This window comes from Mustela nigripes, chromosome 8 (assembly GCF_022355385.1).
Source record: "Mustela nigripes isolate SB6536 chromosome 8, MUSNIG.SB6536, whole genome shotgun sequence".
Classification (NCBI taxonomy): Eukaryota; Metazoa; Chordata; class Mammalia; order Carnivora; family Mustelidae; genus Mustela; species Mustela nigripes.
Genome location: NC_081564.1, coordinates 45,051,664 through 45,070,896, shown reverse-complemented (window position 1 = coordinate 45,070,896; position 19,233 = coordinate 45,051,664). Strand labels below are relative to the sequence as shown.

Below are 19,233 nucleotides of genomic sequence, written 5' to 3'. Positions count from 1 at the left end.
ATGGGGATAAGAAAATCTGTGTTGTGCTGTGCTACTCACAGGTTAGAGGATAAAGTAAAACACTAGAAAGCACTTTTATTTTCTTTTTTCAAAACACAATATAAACGCTATGTCATAATACTGTTGATAATTTTACAGGTACCTCCTAGCGTACCCAGTCAGATGTGTGCTTAAGGTAGGCGTTCCTAGAAGATCACAGGTTGAATATTTAGTCTGATTTTATTTTAAAAATAAATCACAAAACTAAAATGTATGAACAAGGTCACTTAGCCCTCTCCCCAGGTGGTTAGTCATAATTACTAGGATCATCATTATCATTACTTCTTAGCTATATGTTTAAAAGAGGCGATCTTGAATATGTCAGCCTAACTAGGAAAGTGTGTCCCTGGCACAGGTGGTTTTCAGAAGAAAAGCCGGTCTTCGGAAGAGCTGTGTCCTTTTGCTTTTATTTTAAAGTGCAGAACCTGGTGGGGAGGGACAGAACAGGAACCCCATGTCGTCACTGAGGCACCAATTCCCTCAGAGAGGCCAGAGCAGCATGGATGCGGACATGCAATCTGTTTTCAAAGTCGTAGCCAGAGAAATCCTCCTGTAGGACCAAAGAAAGAGATTTATGGACTCTCTTAGCTAAGCTTTCTGAAATACTGCAGACCACATGGCTTGGTGCATCCCAACATAAAACCCCTAAAACTCCTACCAACCGCTTCCCATCCAGTCAACTTTGTTATTCCCTAAAGCCTCAAACTTTGGGATCATGTTTAACATCCAGGGGAATGTCATTAATGCCGTCTCTGGAAATTTTTCTTCATATTATCCCTGAAATGGTAGTCTTAAATCGTGCTCAATCAAGTTGCTGTTAGAAATTCTTCACTCAAGCCTGTAGTTATGAAAATGAAAGCCATTTTCCCACTCAAACAAAAAGTGTGTTTATAAAGCAGGATGGGCAATCTCATGAGTTTTTTTAGGAGACTGGTAAATTTCACTTAAAAATCAAGTGATCATGGGGCACCTGGGTGGCTCAGTTGGTTGGGTATCTGACTATTGGTTTTGGCTCAGGTCATGATATCAGGATTGTGAGATCAGGTTCTGCTCTGAGCTTCACATTCAACAAGAAATCTGCTCTAAATTCTCTCTCCCTCCTCTCCTTCTGCCCCTTCCCTCCCACTCTCCCTCCCAGCTCTTGCACTCTTTCTCCAAAATGAATTTTTTTTTAAAAGATTTTATTTATTTATTTCACAGACAGAGATCACAAGTAGGCAGAGAGGCAGGCAGAGAGAGAGAGGAGGAAGCGGGCTCCCCGCGGAGCAGAGAGCCCGATGTGGGGCTCGATTTTCAGGACCCTGGGATGACCCGAGCTGAAGGCAGAGGCTTTAACCCACTGAGCCACCCAGGCGCCCCTAGAATAAATAAATCTTAAGCGAAAAAAAAAATCAAGTGATCATTGAATCAATTAGTTATTACTTTTACTTTCCAGAAATATCCATCAAAACAATCATCTAACAAAGCTTCTTGAATTCAGACTCAAGACGACATAATAGAGAGCAAGAAGTGCCCTGGAAAGAGGTAGTAGGTATAGTATTTTTACCTTTGCTTGAAGAAGTAGAGTTCTGCCTCTTGCTACAGTCTATGAATGTAAGAAAAACATTATCTCTTAATATCTACACTGATATGTACTCAAGCAGAAAATGCTGTAAGAGGACAGGTTAATTAAAACAATTCTCAGTAGACACAGAGGTGAGTCAGCTGCTCATTCAAGTTTAATGACTCCATTTTTCTTTAATGATTCTTATAAATTCTCATCAAGGCACTGTTAAGTAATTATGCATAATCCTCACCATTCTGTAAGAGAGAACAACTTAGGAAAATTATTATAGCTTAAGATCTTACTGAATAACCTACAATTGATGACAATTAAAAAGTTTACTTGGCCTCAGTAAGTTAGATCTCCTTTTGAAGGCATCAATTTAGTTTTCAAGAAACAGACCAGCCTTGTCATATTTTAAGTATGTATCTTAAGGCTACCTTAAGAGTACAAATTTTCTTAAAGAATATAGTGTTAGGTTTTTCTACCAAAAGTCACCACACACATTTTTCTATTTTAGTAAAATGAGAATTTCAAATAAAAAGACTTCCAATCAAAAGTCTATCTTTGGTGAGCTAAGGTACCTGTTTAAGGGTTAAGCTAGAATCATGTTTCTATTGATGTAGCTCAACTTTTATGAAGTCCCTATATTTGAAAGTGGAATTGAACTTAATCAAAATTAGAATTTTATAAAGCTAGTATTATGTAACTGAACTTCTAAAAGAAAGTATCAAGCAAATCCAGTAGCTTTTTTTCTTTTTTAACAAAACTGCCCCAATGTACTTAAATACGCAAAGTAAATGTCAACATAAATTTATAGGATATTCTAAAAATTTTTGAAGCAATCATCACATCATTCTCATCAATCTCACCATAATCTCTGTTAACTTGGCATGGCAGGTATTTTTTATCCTGTTTTAATTATTAGGAGGAAGGTATGAGGTTAACCAGGATCCCACACCGAGTTAAACAGAGAACTGGAACCAAAATGCAATTCGAAGTTCTTCTGCATAAACCACACCACATCATGTCATACCATCCTAAAAAAGGCAATGACTTTCCCCTCAAATGAGTCTGGCTCTAAAAAGTTACATTTATACATCTAATTCCAAAAAAAAAAAAAAAAAAAAAAAGTTACTTTGCTCAACACAGTAAGACAGGATTAGTAGCTTCTTGGATTCATCCTACATGAAATCAAGGAAAACCAAACCCAAAACAACCCTGCTATGGTCAATCAATGGACTTGAAATGAAGGGCGGATGCTTTGTGCCTACTCAGTTGCACATTTTTGGGGGGGAGCTGAGGAACATCACTTAAGCAACTACGTAAGATCTTACCTCTGGTTTGTCTAACAGAAGACAGCCAAGTTCATAGCAGGCATATGGCTGAACGTATAAGTTATTCTGACGACACAACTCATCTTTAACAGCTCGCTGGAAGAACTGAAAGTAATACAAGTAGTATCAGAATTAACTCCTTTCCCTAAAGTTTCATCACATCTTCAGGAGGCAGAAAGGGGGATTTCTCTTATTTCTGTACTCTAGACAGATTTTCTTTTTTCTTTGCAACCTTATTTCTTCCCATCCTTCCTCATCCATCTCTCAGAAGTCCCCTCCATGCTTACACTTCCAAAGCTCTGCCACCCAGCAGTCAGCCCAATTTGTGTGGCTTGTTTTTCCAGCTGATACACTAGCCTCTGCTGATGGTGCTGCAAAAACATTTTTATCTGCATCTCCAAGTCTGAACCTATCATTTTAGTACTGAAAACAAAAAGCCCATAAGCCAAGAACCATCCCTTAGGATGTGTCTTGCTGATACCTTAAGCATGTGATCCAAAACAGGCCATTTAGAGCCGTGTAATAACTATGATGACCCCACAGTGTAAAATTTAAAAATTTAAGACAAGGGCATCAACTCCCTAGGATTTAAAAGTCAAAGGCCTCTACTACTGCACATAAACTCTTTCAAAAGGTAATCAAAAGAACACTGGGGTAAACTTCAAAACAGCCAACCACACAAAAACCTCAGAAAAATCCTTCCAACTATATTTGAAAATAATGAATCGTTCTTTTCCATATACCGTGTACCCCGAAGAACAAGCACGCTTCTAGACCTCACCTCCAGGGCCGCATCCGTCATCTGCCGTTGCAGAGACAAGAAAGGTGAACACGGGGGCACACCTGATCATTTTTGTCTATCTCTAACTGTGAAGCTTCATTCTGTCCCTTTAAAACTGTCTACATCCTCATTTCCTTCTCCTCTGAGGCTGTCATCTTAATACGAAGCTAGTGGCAGAAAAGAAGCCTGTCTGTAAAGAAGTATTCTAAGAATCTGGAGTCACATAAAGAACGAGGTTGCACTGTCAACCTATGGCATCTGCAATGACCTGAATCAGTGTGGTGGATAAAACTCTGGCTGCAGTGGGAGATCTGGCTCTGCTGAATACATTTCTCATTTTGCTTTTCCCTAAGCGACAGCAGCATTAATGGTTTACCTGAACAGCATCTTCTGAGTTTCCTAGACATTTGTGTATGGCACCAAGAAGCAAATACTTTAATCCGATGACAGATGAATCATCCACCACGTGGCAGGCTTAAAGAGAAGTGAAAACAGCAAGAAGCAGCATATACGGTCTCTTAATCTCTTAAATACCACCAAGAGTTAAGTGTTTCATTGTTCAGTGACTACGGCACAGTTCATAATCCCACCCAGATGAGGCTCCTGTTCCTCATCTGGCTGTGAATATCCTTATTCAAGGAAAAGCAAAGATATCAAACGTCACAGCAACAGGAAGATTCGACATTGCCTCCTACTGTTACTAAGAAGAAGAAACCAATCTGGGAAGCTTACGTACTATGTGATTCCAACTATATGACATTCTGGAAGAGGCAAAATTACGGAGGCAATACAAAAGATCAGAGGTCTGGGTCGGGGTGGGGAGGAACACATGGAGGACAGAAGGTTTTTAGAGCAGTGAAACTATTTGGTATGATACTACCTGTAAGAGTGGATACATGTCATTACACATGTGTCAAATCACATGGAATGTACCAAACAAAAAATGGCCCCAATAGAAAACTACACCTAATGACGTGTTAGTGTTGGCTCACCCGCTGTAACCGCTGTAACGGATCCAGCGACTGGGTGGGGGATGCTGGGAGACGGGGAGACTGAGCCCAGGGGGCAGGGAGGGGTGTGACAGATGGAAACTGCATTTTTCTCCTCAGTCTTGCTCTGAACCTAAAACTACTCTAAAAAATACTTCAAAACACCTCCATATTAATGTCCTAAGCCATACAGTGGGCACCTCTGAATGTCTGTACTGATGCCCTGCACTGGCCATAGAGGGGGGGCTCAGACATGATCCCCCACTTCAAGAAGCTTGCAACTCCTGGGCAGGACATGCACACATGGGGGAAGAGGTTCAGAGAGTTTTCTAAGGACGTGAGAAACACAGTGGAGCCAACAGAGCAGGAAAGGAAGTAGTTGTTTCTATGGACCACCAGAGACCCTGAGATTTGGTAAGGTTTTATAGACACATACACATACATATGTACATATATGTATCTGCACAATCATATGTATGTGTGTGTATAGATGCATGTATATTTATATACACACAAAATGTTCAAAGTTCCAGAACAAGTAATTGAAAGAGTTTGGCAGAGTAGCAACAAGGTAACTGTGAATAACAGACTCTGAACCTACAGAAGCAGGAGTTGTCTCAAAAAGCTAGGCTGGGAATACCTCCACATTAAAAAAAGACCTTGGGGGCACCTGGACGGTGCAGTTAGTTAAGTGTCTGACTCTTGGGTCTCAGCTCAGGTCACAATATCAGGCTCAAAGGATGGAGACCCATGTCTGGCTCTGTGCTCAGCAGAGCCCCAACCCCCTTTAAACAAAACTTTAAAAAAAGATTTTAAGGCAACAGTGTCAAGGAAACGGGAACACAGGTGATGTGCTCATTCAATATTTACTGAAAATCTACTATGTGCTAGGCAGTTCTAGGTGCTTGGAATACAGCAGTGACAAACTAGAAGCAATAATACCTGCCCTTAAAAAACTAACATTTCGTGGAAAAGCTAGATGATACAAAGGACAAACAAACAAATAAACAAAACATATGTTGAAGAAGTGTCAGTGCTAAGGTAAAAAATTAAGTCAGGAAGGGGTATGGAGGTATGCATGTGTATCAGAAAGGTACCAATTTAAGCCTCAATGTAACGGTGATATTTAAGTAAAGACCTGAAGGAAATGAGTGAAGGAGACTTGTGGATATTTAGAAGAATATTTGCAGGTAGAAAGAAGAGAAAGTGCAAAGGCACCGGGGTCGGCATGTGCCTGGTGTGTTCAAGAACACTAAGAAGTATGACTAGAGCCTGGTAAGCAAGGGGGGAGGGCAGTGAGAGGCGATAGGGTAGGGGAAGAGGGTGGCTGGTGGACAGATCACACAACACTGGAGGCCTTGGACATTTACTGAATGGACTTGGACATTTACCTTAAAGAAGATGAAACCACAGAGGATTCTGAGCTCCAAAATGACATGGGACTTTGTTTAATAGGATCACTCTGTGTGCTGTGCTGAGGACATACAGAGACTTCTTTACAATGCAAAGGAAGAATGCAGTGCATAAGGGAGGGTGGGTGGGGAAAGGTCTATGTGTGAAACCGCAATACAAGGATGTAAAAGTCCAACCACATGTGCTGCGGGGAGGGAGCTACAAACAGGGACTTGGGAGCAGCTGAATGCATAAAGCTGGGGAGGAGCATTTAATTAATCATGGACTACCAGTTTTTTCTGGAACTCACTATTTCTCTATAAAGATCTGCTCTGTACTCTACACAGCGGAAGAGATTTGGATCATTACTGCTTAACACTGGGGAATGACAGAAGCTAATTAATCGATCTCAAAACTGCACTAATCCTTAACACAGATGCTAAAGAATTAAATGGCATTTACTCAAGAGCCTCCCTTTCCCCAGGACCACATCTTTGCTATTTATTTTGATACCTGGAAAGGGGTCCCAAGAACAATTCGTCACATTAAGTGGTAATCGTTCTTGTGCCTGCTGATTACAGCCTATTTTATGGTTGCATTTGTGTCTGAATTCTCTCTACAGGATCTTGTATTTATGCATTTCAAAGAACACTTAAAATTCTGTATTGTTCCTTTGAATTAGACATTTATAGATATTCTAGACTTGCGTCACAACTAGGGATGGGTTTAAAATTATGCATATCCTTTTGCAATGGACATAGCAGAACTTATGCGCACCCAAGAAAATTTTCTTTCAACCAATCCCCCTTGGGAGGGCTACACACTAATTACAGGGCCTCTGCACACAACTTATTTTGGAGTTGTATTGCTTTGATCTCTGGAATATCAACACTGACAAAAGCTTTTTTACTTTTGAAGGGGGACTTTATTTTTTTTTTTTTTGGAAATAAGCAAAAGGTGCCTGCAAGGAAGTCTGATGATAAAAGTATGTGCTACAATGGATAATTCTATATTTGATCCAAAAGTGTGATTATACAGAAATCTGACAAATTTCCTTCAATGACTAACAAACTAGTTTTGAGTAAGTCCAAATATCAGTATTAAGCCTCTTTTGGAAAAGGCAGCATGTGTGTGAATACGGATACATTTCTATAAAACCATCCTTCTGGATGTATGCGTTATTTTGACATAACGGTCTCATGGTGCAATCGTGCTAGCTACGGGACGTAAATCTCACCATGCTCCCAGGAGATGAAGCTGTAGGAAAGCTACTCGCTGAGCTGTCCTCAGATCAGGGGCAGGGAGGGACACCTGTCCAGATGGGAGCTGGCCATGTCACCGAGCTCTATCTGAGCACTAGTCTCTTCATGCATAAAATGGCTCTGACGATACTGTCTTTCTTACGTAGAAAGCAGGATAGAGCAAACTAAACAATTTGCCAGGTTAGACAGCATCCAATGTCTGCCATTAAGTACTTAAAAAATGCTATGATATTTCTTTAATCACCAATAAAGCTTTATTTTATTTAAAGATGTCGTTTAGGGGCGCCTGGGTGGCTCAGTGGATTAAGCCGCTGCCTTCGGCTCAGGTCATGATCTCGGGGTCCTGGGATTGAGTCCCGCATCGGGCTCTCTGCTCAGCGGGGAGCCTGCTTCCCTCTATCTCTCTCTCTGCCTGCTTCTCCGTCTGCTTGTGATCTCTGTCAAATAAATAAATAAAATCTTTAAAAAATAAATAAATAAATAAATAAATAAATAAATAAAGATGTCGTTTATTCTTCCTGTGAACTTTTCCTAGCTGCTATAATAAAAATGACTTTATGAAGACACTGCCATAACACATATGGTCCTATGGTTTTCTTTTTTTTCTTTTTCAGATTTTATTTATTTGGGAGAGAGACAGAGAGAGAGAGAGAGCGCGAGAGAGTGAGCATGGGTGGGGGGAGGGGCACAGGGAGAAGGAGACCCAGCTGAAGGCAGAGCCTAACTCAGGGCTCGATACCAGGACCCAGACAACGATCAGGACCTGAGCTGAAGTCAGACACTTAACCAACTGAGACACCCAAGTGTCTTGGTCCTTTTTTTTTTTTTTTTAAATACATGAATGAAAAAATCTAGGCTTCTAGTTACATTCCTAGGTATTTATTACAGAGAAATGAGTACGGGATATCTGCAGAAAAGACAAGTACACTTATGTTGTCTACTTAGTGTAGCAGCTTTGCTCAGGATAGCTCAAAACCCAGAAACAAATCAAATGTTCATTACTCGGAGAAAGAATAAACACACAGAGGTACAGATGGAGCCAGAGGACAGAGGGCCACTCAGAGAGTCAAAGGCATGGACCATGGACACCGGCGGCAACACACATCACTCCCACGGAGCCTATGCTGGACAACGGAAGCCAAGCAATAAAAAGTACACACAGTCTGAACTTACATGAAGTTCAAGGATGGGCAAAACTAATCTGTGGAGGGACAAGTCAGAACTGTGGCTGCCTTCGAGGGGGAGGGGCACCCAAGAAAGTGCCCAGGGGAAATTACAAGGCTGGTGGAAACTTTCCGGATCTTCACCGTGGTGCTGGTAGAGGACAGCATGTACATATCTGCCAAAACTCAATGAACCTTACACTCAGTATCTGTGCATGTTAATACACGTGAATCAAACCTATATGAAACAAAGGGCTATTGTTGGGGAAAAAAACTGTATGCTTTCAGCAACCCCCAGGGCCACAGAATCAGCGACGCCTGGAGTCTGCGTGCCTCCCTGCACGCACGCTGCTAACAATGCAAACGTGTCTGCACACTACTGCACTGCCCACACCTATCACCTAAGCCACCGACCGTCCATCACTACACCACCCCTCCAAGAAAGACAGATCTGTACTCTCTGAATCAGGTAATATTAATGAGACACTGAAGGAACCAGGTCCATCACTTTGTTTTTACCTTGACTCATTCGCTGCAGGTTGGGGAGGGAGCAGTTGGGAAGGGCTTTCCACAGGTACAACACTTCGATGGAGGCCAGCACGCACAGCGCTTTGGTCGGAGCCTGCTTCCGAAATCTCTCTGCCTGCAAGCGGTTAGAAGGATCAGGCTAAGTTTGTGCCAACAAATTCAAATAAAAACATACACTTTGGAGATAGCCAAAAATGCATGGTTTGTGTTTGACATGAACAACCTCCTCCAACAAAGCTAAAAATGAGAACGTCTTTTTCTCTCTCTCTCTCAAAAATTTGTTTGCTTTCTAATTTTTAATGGGTTGGTAGATCTGCCTTTCAGTCATTCTTCAACTCAATCTACTATCAGGATCCGGGATACACTCAGAAAACATTGGGAGCGAACTAGATTCAGTTCAGCTTAAATCAAAGGAATTTGTAAAAGCTGAGTGACAATAATGGACGGGTTTACATGGAAAATGTAACACTAGATGCCTTTTAGTTTTGGTTTTACTGACTTTTTAATTTTCTCCTTAGTCCCAGTAGTCTCGGGGGCATTCCACATTACAATCTAGTTTGTGTTCAAACTAAGTCATTAATATTCATTCATTAGAAACAAACTAAAATCATGCAAAATTCAGGATATGACAAGTTGTCATGTAACCTACAGTAATTTGGCTAACTTTGATTCTTTAAAGGTGTAGACAGAATAAATTAGGAACTTTATCCCTACAATGCCGGGCCCTTTCTGCTGGTAAATCTGAAGCATATTTCTGTTGTTTTTTAGGTCAAAATGTGATGTGCTCACTAGATTGACAACCAATAGTCTAGATCTCTTGCCTAGATTCTGCCCATTTCTATTCTTCTAAAATCACTTAACTCTTTAGACGATGCTTTCCCTCTCCAGATAGGCCCATTAGCTCTGCATGGTCTGTAACGCATCTACCCACTCAAACAAATAACTCCTTTAATTACATGCAGCAAAGCAAGCACTTTCCACTCAGAGGAGAAGAGGGACCACGGGAGTATATTTTCTCCCCGGTGGTGAAGCCCATTCTACATGGCCAGTCAGTCACCAGCTGGGATTAGGATTTCCTCAAATTCGCCTGAGGTGGTGTCAGTTACGGATGCTCATTGTAAATACCACACTGGACCCAGAGACTCCAACATACCTTTTTCACTGAGAACTGTTCAATCTGGTTGTTTTTCCTTTTGAAGAGTTTCTGAACTTCTCTGAAGACTATCTGTGCCCCATCCACGTCACCAGTGGCTCCCTGACAAACTGTAAGACACCAATGTTGCACTCCTTAAGTATCGGGAGTGGGGGGGGGGTGGATATCATGGAAAGACACCGAGGTTGATGGTACTTGGAAAATGTTACCAAAGCAAAAATGGGAGCACATATTTTTAAAGATTGTTACACAAAGGCCTACGCCATCCCTTTGATTGTCACACCATTGATTCAACAACTATTTCCCACCTAACTGGGTTCCCAGAGCTTTGTGGGGACATAAAGGAAGACCAGTCTTAATCCTCTTGTTGGGTGCTAGTCTCTGATGAGATATAATTCCCAGCTATTGTCACAGTATACAGTCTAGCTGGAGCCCACATGCTCAGAAAGTGGAATAAAAGAGAATTTAAGGAAGAAAGAACAGTAAGAGGATCATGAAGCTTCCTGATGGAAGGAGGCTACCCCTATGCCTGGAAAGAAAGTCATGAAATTAGTCTTACACGTGTTCATTGGCCACCTACCATTTACAAGCCACCATCAAGAACATAAAGAAGAAACACATGCTTAACCCAGAAAGAGATGTAAATTTCAGCTGGAGAAATAAGACCCACACATAGTCCCAGAGTTACAATGTATATGGTGAGAAGAGCCTCAAGAGAAGAAAAACCGAAGTGCTTTGGGCAAAGTTCAGGAAGAGAAGGGATCATTTCTCTTTGGAATGATCAGGAAAACTTTTGAGGAGCCAGGAGTCAGGCTGAGCCTTGGAGGAGGATAAGACTTTGATAGTCTGTATACAATTTTCACCCATCCCAATCCCCAGGCAAAGACTTAATCACACTTCCTTCCCTTCATCTTTGAAGGTGAAACTTTACCAGCTTCTCAATTCCAATGGCACTGAATCCATTTTCAATTTTCTCTTAGATGTTGTCTTTGGCACATGTTGTTTTTCAATCCCCAGCTAGAGGACCTGGTTTCTCCTCCTCTATTTGAGTGCTCCTAAAAGTAGGTGGTCCTCTACTCACAGTTTGGGGCTTGGCCAAGCAGAGCACAGGGCCATTGCATGTCAGAGAATGGACAGCTTTTGGCCAGGCCAAAGCAGCAAAAGCACTGAGACTCATAGAAGGCTGTGGGCGTCAAGGTGATGGGAGAGGCAGAAGATTTTCTACTGGGAATAGAAGGGATTAGGCTGAATGTTTGGTTCCCCTCCACCCACTTTAAATCTGGAGGTGTCTCTGGGTCTAAAAAGAGTCTCTTGAAGACAGTATTTGATGGGTTTTGTTTTGTTTTGTTTCCATTCTAATACACTGTGTCTTTTGATTGGGGGCCGTTAGCCCATTTATGTTCAGGGTAACTCTTGAAAGATATGAATTTAGTGCCACTGCATTGCTTGTAAGGTAACTATTACTGTATATTGTCTCTGCTCCTTTCTGGTCTATGTTACTTTTAGGCTCTCTCTTTGCTTAGAGGACCCCTTTCAATATTTCCTATAGGGATCATCTGTGTTCGTAAATTCTTTTATTTTTTGTTTGTCCTAGAAGCTTTTTTTTTTTTTTCCCCTAGAAGCTTTTTATCTCTCCTTCTATTTTCAGTGACAGCCTAGCTCGATATAGTATTCTTGGCTGCATATTTTTCTTGTTTAGTGCTCTGAATATATCATGCCAGTCCTTTCTGGCCTGCTAGGTCTATGTGGGTAAGTCTGCCGCCAATCTAATATGTCTACTGTTATAGGTTATAGACCTCTTGTCCTGAACTGCTTTAAGGATTTTCTCTTTGTCTCTGAGACTTTAAGTTCTACTATTAGATGATGGGGTGTGGATCTATTTTTATTGATTTCAAGGGGGGGGTTCTCTGTGTCTCCTGGATTTTGATGCCTGTTCCCTTCCCCAGATTAGGGAGATTCTCTGCTATAATTTGTTCCAATATACCTTCTACGCTTCTTTATCTCTTCCTTCTTCTTGGATCCCAATGATTCTAATACTGTTTTGTCTTATAATATCACTTATCTCTTATCTCTTGAATTCTCCACTTATGATCCAGTAGTTGCTTATGTCTCTTTTTTTTTCCCCAGCTTCTTTATTCTCCATCATTTGGTCTTCTAGATCACTAATTCTCTCTTCTGCCTCATTTGTCCTAGAAGTTAGAGCCTCCATTTTTTATTGTACCTCATTAACAGCCTTTTTGATTTCCACTTGGTTATATTTTAGTTATTTCTCCAGAAACAATTTTCTAGTATCTTCTATGCTTCTTTCAAGCCCAGCTAGTATTTTTACAATCATCATTCTGAACTCTAATTCTGACATCTTACTAATGTCTGTATTGATTAGGTCCCTGGCAGTAGGTACTGTCTTTTAATTTTTTTTTTTGAGATGAGTTTTTCTGTTTTGTCATTTTGTCCAAAGAAGAGATGAATGAGGGAACAAAATGCTAAAAGGGTAACAATGACCTCCCCCCAAAAATATACACTAAACAAATCAGAAGAGACCTTCCAGAAAGTGGTTCTTTTCTGTTCATAGAATTGCTGCTATTCTTTTCTTCAACCTCCTGTTGAGTCTGTAGGTGTTCAGAATGATTTGATAGTATCTAGCTGAATTCCTGAGACCAGATGAAATTTAGGTCTCCTATTCCTCCACCATCTTTCTCCTCTCTCGCAGCATTTCAAAACCAGAAGGAAATGCAATGATTGCTTTGCCAAACCTATCAGGCTATAGATCAGAGAATGTAAAATTCCAAGACAGTTAAAAGACTTGCCTAAGCCTAACCCACAATAAGCCACTGAAAAAGAGTAATGCCTGTTTTAGCTATGCCTGAGGTGCTCCTCAGATCATTCATATGATTCATAACATTTCTACAGTGTCACAAATTCAAACAAGAGACAGACAGCAGTCATGGCTACGCAACAGTGATGCCACTGAACTGAATGCTTCAACATGGGTAAAATGGTAGATTTTATGTTATGTATGTTTTACAACTGAACTATACCAGAAACAAAGTCCCTGGTGGCAATATTTCTGATACAAGTGCCCCTCCTCTCTAGCTCAGCCTGTCGATAAGTATCTGTCCTTCAGGGCCAACTCCAATGGCAGCTTGCAGGACAGAAGTGATCTGCCCCTTTCCTGGGAACTCCTGACAGAACTTACCATCTGCATAAAACCCCTTTGCAAAAACAGAGATGAGGCTTTCATGCTTTACCAGCTCCTACAAGCGGTTATAATCCTGGCATTTCCAGTATCTGGAGAGTAAATGCTCCCATACACAGCCACACTGTACATTTATTTCTTTGTGTTCTATGCTCAATGAAGATTAAAAAAGAAACAGCTCCCCACAACTGACTCTGTGAGTCCATAACACATTAACAACTGATGGCTGGGTTGTTGTGAAGACCTCCGCTTTTCAGTTTACCCACTCCTCAACGTGCCGGGCGCACCTCGGAGGCCACTCTGTAGATGGCTGCCACTGTCCTCTGAGAGGCCTGTGAGTCCCATACAACAACTCTTATGGTGTGAGACACAGTATCCTAACTAGTATACTGAAAATAATCCCATTCAAACATCAGCGACAGAGCTATACAAAAAGGTCTGCACGACGGGGGCTGCAGTAAAGAGTGTGGGTGTAAAGGGATTTCATACTTGGTCCTAGTGAGCTCCACTTTCTAAACCTCCAGGACGTGCATACTGGCCACTGTTAATTCTCTTACTTTAAATAGATCAGTTAAGGGACTGGAATGACTCCAAATCCAAACGGAGAAATAGAGATACCTAAAAATTTAAAATTATGTTTGGATTAGTCTTGCACTTCAAGTAAAAGAATCACTTAAATGTCTGGTTAAGGCGAGGTCAGCATTAGAGACAGAAAACGCACTGGGTTTCTTGGGGTCCCACCTTCGCCACAGTGCTTTATATGTCCCGCAGGGCACAGACAACCCTGTGTCCACTAGGTGGCAGCATATCTTTATCTCCTGATGGGAGGACAAAAAAAGTCCATGCCAGCTCATTCAGCTCAGCAATGACAGGTGTTCCTGCTTAACAATGGGCAGTGTTCAAAAACCTCTTGCTCTGCAGAATCAAACTGTAAACAAGCTTAATAGGTAAAACAGGTTTGGGGCAGACGACTCAAAATCTGTACAACTTTGTAACCAGGGCACAGACACTCCAAGCAGAAATACTAGCCCAATTTAAAAGACATGTTCAATTCTCTCAAAACTGTTTAAATTTTTAAAGACTAAAAACCATATTGTAGAAAGCAAAGAAGAGTAAGGGTCAGCTGAGGCTGCTGAGGGCAGAATGCATAGAAACCATCATCATAATGAGCATTTGCAGGATAGAGCCGGCGGCCAACACAGCCCAGAGGGGGAGCTGGTGCGCAGGCCTGCAGGGTCCCACTGAGTCAGTGAACACCGTAGCAGGTGGTAGTACCACACATGAGCATTCCAGGGAAAAGTGAGGAAGAGAACGCCATGTCCTGCCACCCGCCAGTGCGTGTGGGAGTCAGAACTCACCGAAGTGGGCTACTCACCGGCAGTTAAGTAGGCATAATAGCACTGGGACCACCTGGATTCGTTTTTCAGCCTCTCAAAGGAATCAAATGCATCCTTGAAGTTCAGCTCGATCATGCTGCACCAACCTAGGAAAGAAATATTTTTAGTGGGGGACCCTCAAGTCGTGACTTACACCCCATCCTTAAGCCAGAAATCTGACCCTGCTGATGACCACTGTCTGGGTGTTGCATGTGCACCACACCTGAAAACCTAAAGATGATCTTTTGTCCCTTAAATATTTTCAGTGTGACCTTTTCTTCCTTTTTTAATATAAATTTTTTATAAACATATAATATATTATTAGCCCTATACAGGTCTGTGAATCGCCAGGTTTACGCACTTCACAACACTCACCATAACACATACCTCCCCAACGTCCATAACCCCACCCCCCTCTCCCAACCCCCCTCCTCCCAGCAACCTCAGTGTGATGTTTTGAGTAAGACAAGGCACTTGTGATTTCACAGCCCATGAAGCTGTTTAGAAGCAGTAGAGTGAGGGGGCGCCTGGGGGGGGGGCAGTCGGTTGATATCCGACTCTTGGTTTCGGCTCAGGTGGTGATCTCAGGGTTGGGACAGGGAACCCCGCCTTGGCCTCTTCTTAAGAATCTCTCTCCCTCTGCCCCCCGGCCAACAGATAAATAATTTTTTTTTTTTTTAAAGATTTTTACCTATTTGAGAGAGAGGGAGAGAGATAATGAGAGAGCACAAGCAGGGAGGAAAGGGAGAAGCAGGGTCCTGGCTCGGCAAGAGCCCTATCTGCGCTCGATCCCAGGTCCCTGGTTTCATGACCTGAGCCAAAGGCAGCTGCTTAACCAACTGAGCCACCCAGGTGCCCCCCACCACCACTTTTCAAAGCAATACAGAGGGACATAAAGATTTCTATGAAAATACTCTGATTTGTATTCTGCACTCCAGTTTGGTTGTGAGATGAATTTGAAGCCCAGCAGTACTTCCCCAAGAGCAGCCCCAGACACAGAAAAAGCAGCAGTAAAGTGACTACCTCAAAGAGGCTTCAAGCACTCATGGCTCCTTAATGATTACTATTAATTCTCAAGCCCTTGTGGGAAGTGGAGCTAAGCCAGTCAGAAATTAAGTCCTTGCCCACCTTCCTTCTGCAGGTTGGCAGCAGGGCTGAGAAAGATCCCCGTCCTTCCCGGATCACAACACGAGACAGGCATTCTGGTCAGAAGCAGCGGCCACGGAAGCACGAGGAATACTATCCTCGTTTTTAGAAATGCACCTCCCGCTGCCTGAGCCCAGCACCTGGTATAATTCTAATTCTACTAGGGGCTTCCTAAGCTGGCAGATGGCATCCTCATTTTACCAAGGAGAAAACCTAAGGCATGGAGAGGCTGGGGACTTGGTCAAGGCCACAGAGCTAGTGAGAGGAAAGGCTAAGGAGTGAAGGCCATTGCTCTCTCCTGTCCACAGCATCCCCTCCGTAATCAATTCTGGTATCTGTGTCATCTAGGATCTGCCTTTGAAGTACAAGGATGACAGGGATCCACACTTCTAGAAAATCCAGTGTCAGATTCTATGGGATAGGATAGCAAGTCGACATAGTTTCCAGTAAAAACTGGGGCAAATCATGTCCATCCTAGATGATGGGAGTTAAATGCAAAGTAGGCTTGGAAGGAGCACTGAGTATGAATAAGAAGCCTGCGTTACAATTGTGCTGCTTCTTCTTGGGTTAACCTTCCTAAGCCCTTGGGGTTACGCTTTAATGATCTCCAAGCCTCCTTCAGGTCTAACCCTCCATTCTGCCACAGACCTTGAAACGGTGCACTAAGATGAGCCATCCTAATCACTTTGTAATACATGGACTTATCAAATCATGATATCATACAACTTAGACTAATACAATATGTCAATTATATCTCAATAAAAGTGGAAGGAAAAAAAAAAGGCAGCAGTACCTTAAGACCACAAATGGCCACAAAATCTAGTTGTTAATTCAAGGTCTTTGAAATACATGCCACCCTACCTTATGGCTACTAGCCAGAGCTCCAGTAGGGTAGACGACATAAAAATATATTTTGCGTTGGATTATACTTCAGCTCCTTTCTCTAAACCATAAGAGATACTTAAAACACAGTATTACTTTACTGGGAAGTTCCCAATCTTTTAGTGTGTATTTTTCTTCAAAAAGATTTAAAATGATCCAAGACAACAACTACGTCCACAGCAGATAAACAAGTGGCAAGCATCATATGGTCTGGACCTGGTGCTAAATGCCCCCTGCGTATTCCCCATGTCTTCGTCCCCTCTCCGCAGAGGACCCTGGAGCTCCTATTTTCCCTGTTGATCCCATCATGACCTCATCACTTCTCCACTCCCTGGCTTCTTGATGTGACCTTGTCATACTGGGCCGAAGCCCGAACCACATGAGCCCTTTATTACATTGTGTCATTGTTGTTTCAACTGTTGTGCTAATTCTCCTGAGCCCCACAGAGCAACTGCTACAAAATGATTATGAAATTGCTAAACAGCAGGATAGGAAAATTTTAGTGCATCAGCAAAAAACTCATAGTAACAACTTTGGCACAGGAGGGAGAAAGCAGGAAGCAAAGAAATATTTCCATGTCTGCTTAGAAATTTGTCTGCAGGGGGAGAGAAGCAGAAGGCAGGCACTCACACATGCAGGGAAGGCTGATGCCCGCCTAAATCTAACCCTCGTGACCACTGAGGGCAGGCACCGCAACACTCAAGGCAACCATGAGGCTTCCACAACTCTTCCCAGGTCTCCGAGCTAGTCAGAAGGGCTAGGATTGGGGCTCCCATGCCCAACTCTCTCCCAGACCCTATTTTTCATTCCCAGGTTAAAAAAAAAAAAAAAATCCCTTGGGTGCGAGGGAAGGAAACATAGTTTAGATTCTAATTGTGCAGTCAGATAAGTAGTTACAAAAGAGTTTCAGTCCATTCTTTTAACATGACCTAATATCCTAAAATCAGAATGTTAGAAAGAATAAATTCTAGAGCAGCAAGGACAGTCCCTGAGATAAGTATCATCGCTTGTGCTACAGTAACAAGGTCTGATTCTCACGAAAGGCAGCAAGCATTTTACAAAGACCCAAACTGAAGAGCATGAAAAAGGCAGACCTGCACAAGAGGCATTAAGATCCACCACCAGAAGCTAGCCATCCAGCCGGACACAAGAGGAATGCATTCATGCCATGGCATGACAAGAAGCTGGACAGACAGATCATATTTACCTATTTCATACAGACAGACGTGTTGGATTTCTCTCTGATCTATCGCGAGCTCCAAAGCAGTATGGAAAGAAGTCAAGGCACTGTTGATTTGACACTGAAGAGAAAAATGAAAAGAGTTACTGGCTAAAATCTGTCATTAACATTACAATCATCTTCATTCCAAAGCATCTTCTTCCTTAATAGTTATTTTAAACAGATTAAACAGCACAGAAGAGAATGACCTCAAAATTTCTGGAACATTCCAATTTGCTTGTGAGCTGTGAGACGAACCTCGGCACAGAGTCCTTCTTTTGCTCTGGTGGGAAACTCCCCCTCCTGTGTATACAACAGGCAGACCTTGGAGATAACCACAGGTTCGGTTCCACACCACAACAAGCGAATATGCAATAAAGAGAGTTGGAGGAATGTTCTGGTTTCCCAGTGCATGCTAAAGTTACTCTTATACTATCCTGCAGTCCATTAAGGTGCAACAGCATTGTGTCTAAAGAACAATGCACACGACTTAATTTAAAAAATACTTTGTTGCTTAAAAACTGCTAACCATCTTCTGAGCTTCCGACAAGTTGTAATCACAGATCACCATTCACAAATATAACAATAACCACAAGAGTTTGAAATACTGTGAAAATAACCAAACTGTGATACAGAGGCATGAAGTGAGTAAATGCTGTTGGAAAAATGGGTTGCCACAAACCTTCAATTCATTTCAAAACAAAACAAAACAAAACAAAAACCCTGATATCTGCAAAGTGCAATAAAGTGTAGCGTAATGAGACGGGGTGTGTCTGGACCCAGCCCAGGCCGGACAGACCCCGTCATTCCTGAGTGACTGCCTGAAGGCTCCTTTAGGCCTGCCCTTAGCACACTGTCCCCGCTGGGACCCACTGACCCTGTCATACAAGTCCCTAGTGTGGTTCCATGTCCGACTGCTGCTGGTCCTCTCATCTCCTCCACTGACACTCTGTTCTGACTTTTGCATTTATTTAACGCAATGGACTCTCCAATGACTGTTCTCACTCCTGAGTAAATACATTTAGTGTTTCTTTCCACTAAAGACCCTCTCAAAGCCTGCCAACCTCATGCAGAATGCCTGATATGAGCACCTAAAAAGCATCAAACTCAATCCTAAATACAGCATTTAATCCTACATACAGTGATGACTGGTGTTAATAAATATAAATCCTAAATGCGCTAAAAATTTGGTACAGCCTGAGCTCAGTGATACATGCCCTGGGCCAT

The 19,233-nt window shown here is 42.2% G+C and overlaps 1 protein-coding gene across 2 annotated transcripts in view; it reads right to left on the bottom strand.

The window, feature by feature from the left end:
- Positions 1-50: 50 nt before the first annotated feature.
- The window catches only part of TTC39C (tetratricopeptide repeat domain 39C), a 103,859-nt gene continuing 84,676 nt past the window's right edge, over positions 51-19,233 (bottom strand). Inside the window, exons 7-14 of one of the 2 annotated variants that reach the window (XM_059409369.1) lie at positions 17,995-18,088; positions 14,759-14,866; positions 10,188-10,297; positions 9,026-9,149; positions 4,077-4,174; positions 2,920-3,024; positions 1,586-1,624; positions 51-589 (exon numbers count right to left, since the gene is read on the bottom strand). In XM_059409369.1, the coding sequence (XP_059265352.1) occupies positions 500-589; positions 1,586-1,624; positions 2,920-3,024; positions 4,077-4,174; positions 9,026-9,149; positions 10,188-10,297; positions 14,759-14,866; positions 17,995-18,088 (768 nt within the window). In that variant the 3' untranslated portion in view covers positions 51-499. Of the gene's footprint in view, positions 590-1,585; positions 1,625-2,919; positions 3,025-4,076; positions 4,175-7,600; positions 7,781-9,025; positions 9,150-10,187; positions 10,298-14,758; positions 14,867-17,994; positions 18,089-19,233 lie in introns of those variants that run through there. The other variant, XM_059409370.1, reaches the window with a different exon arrangement.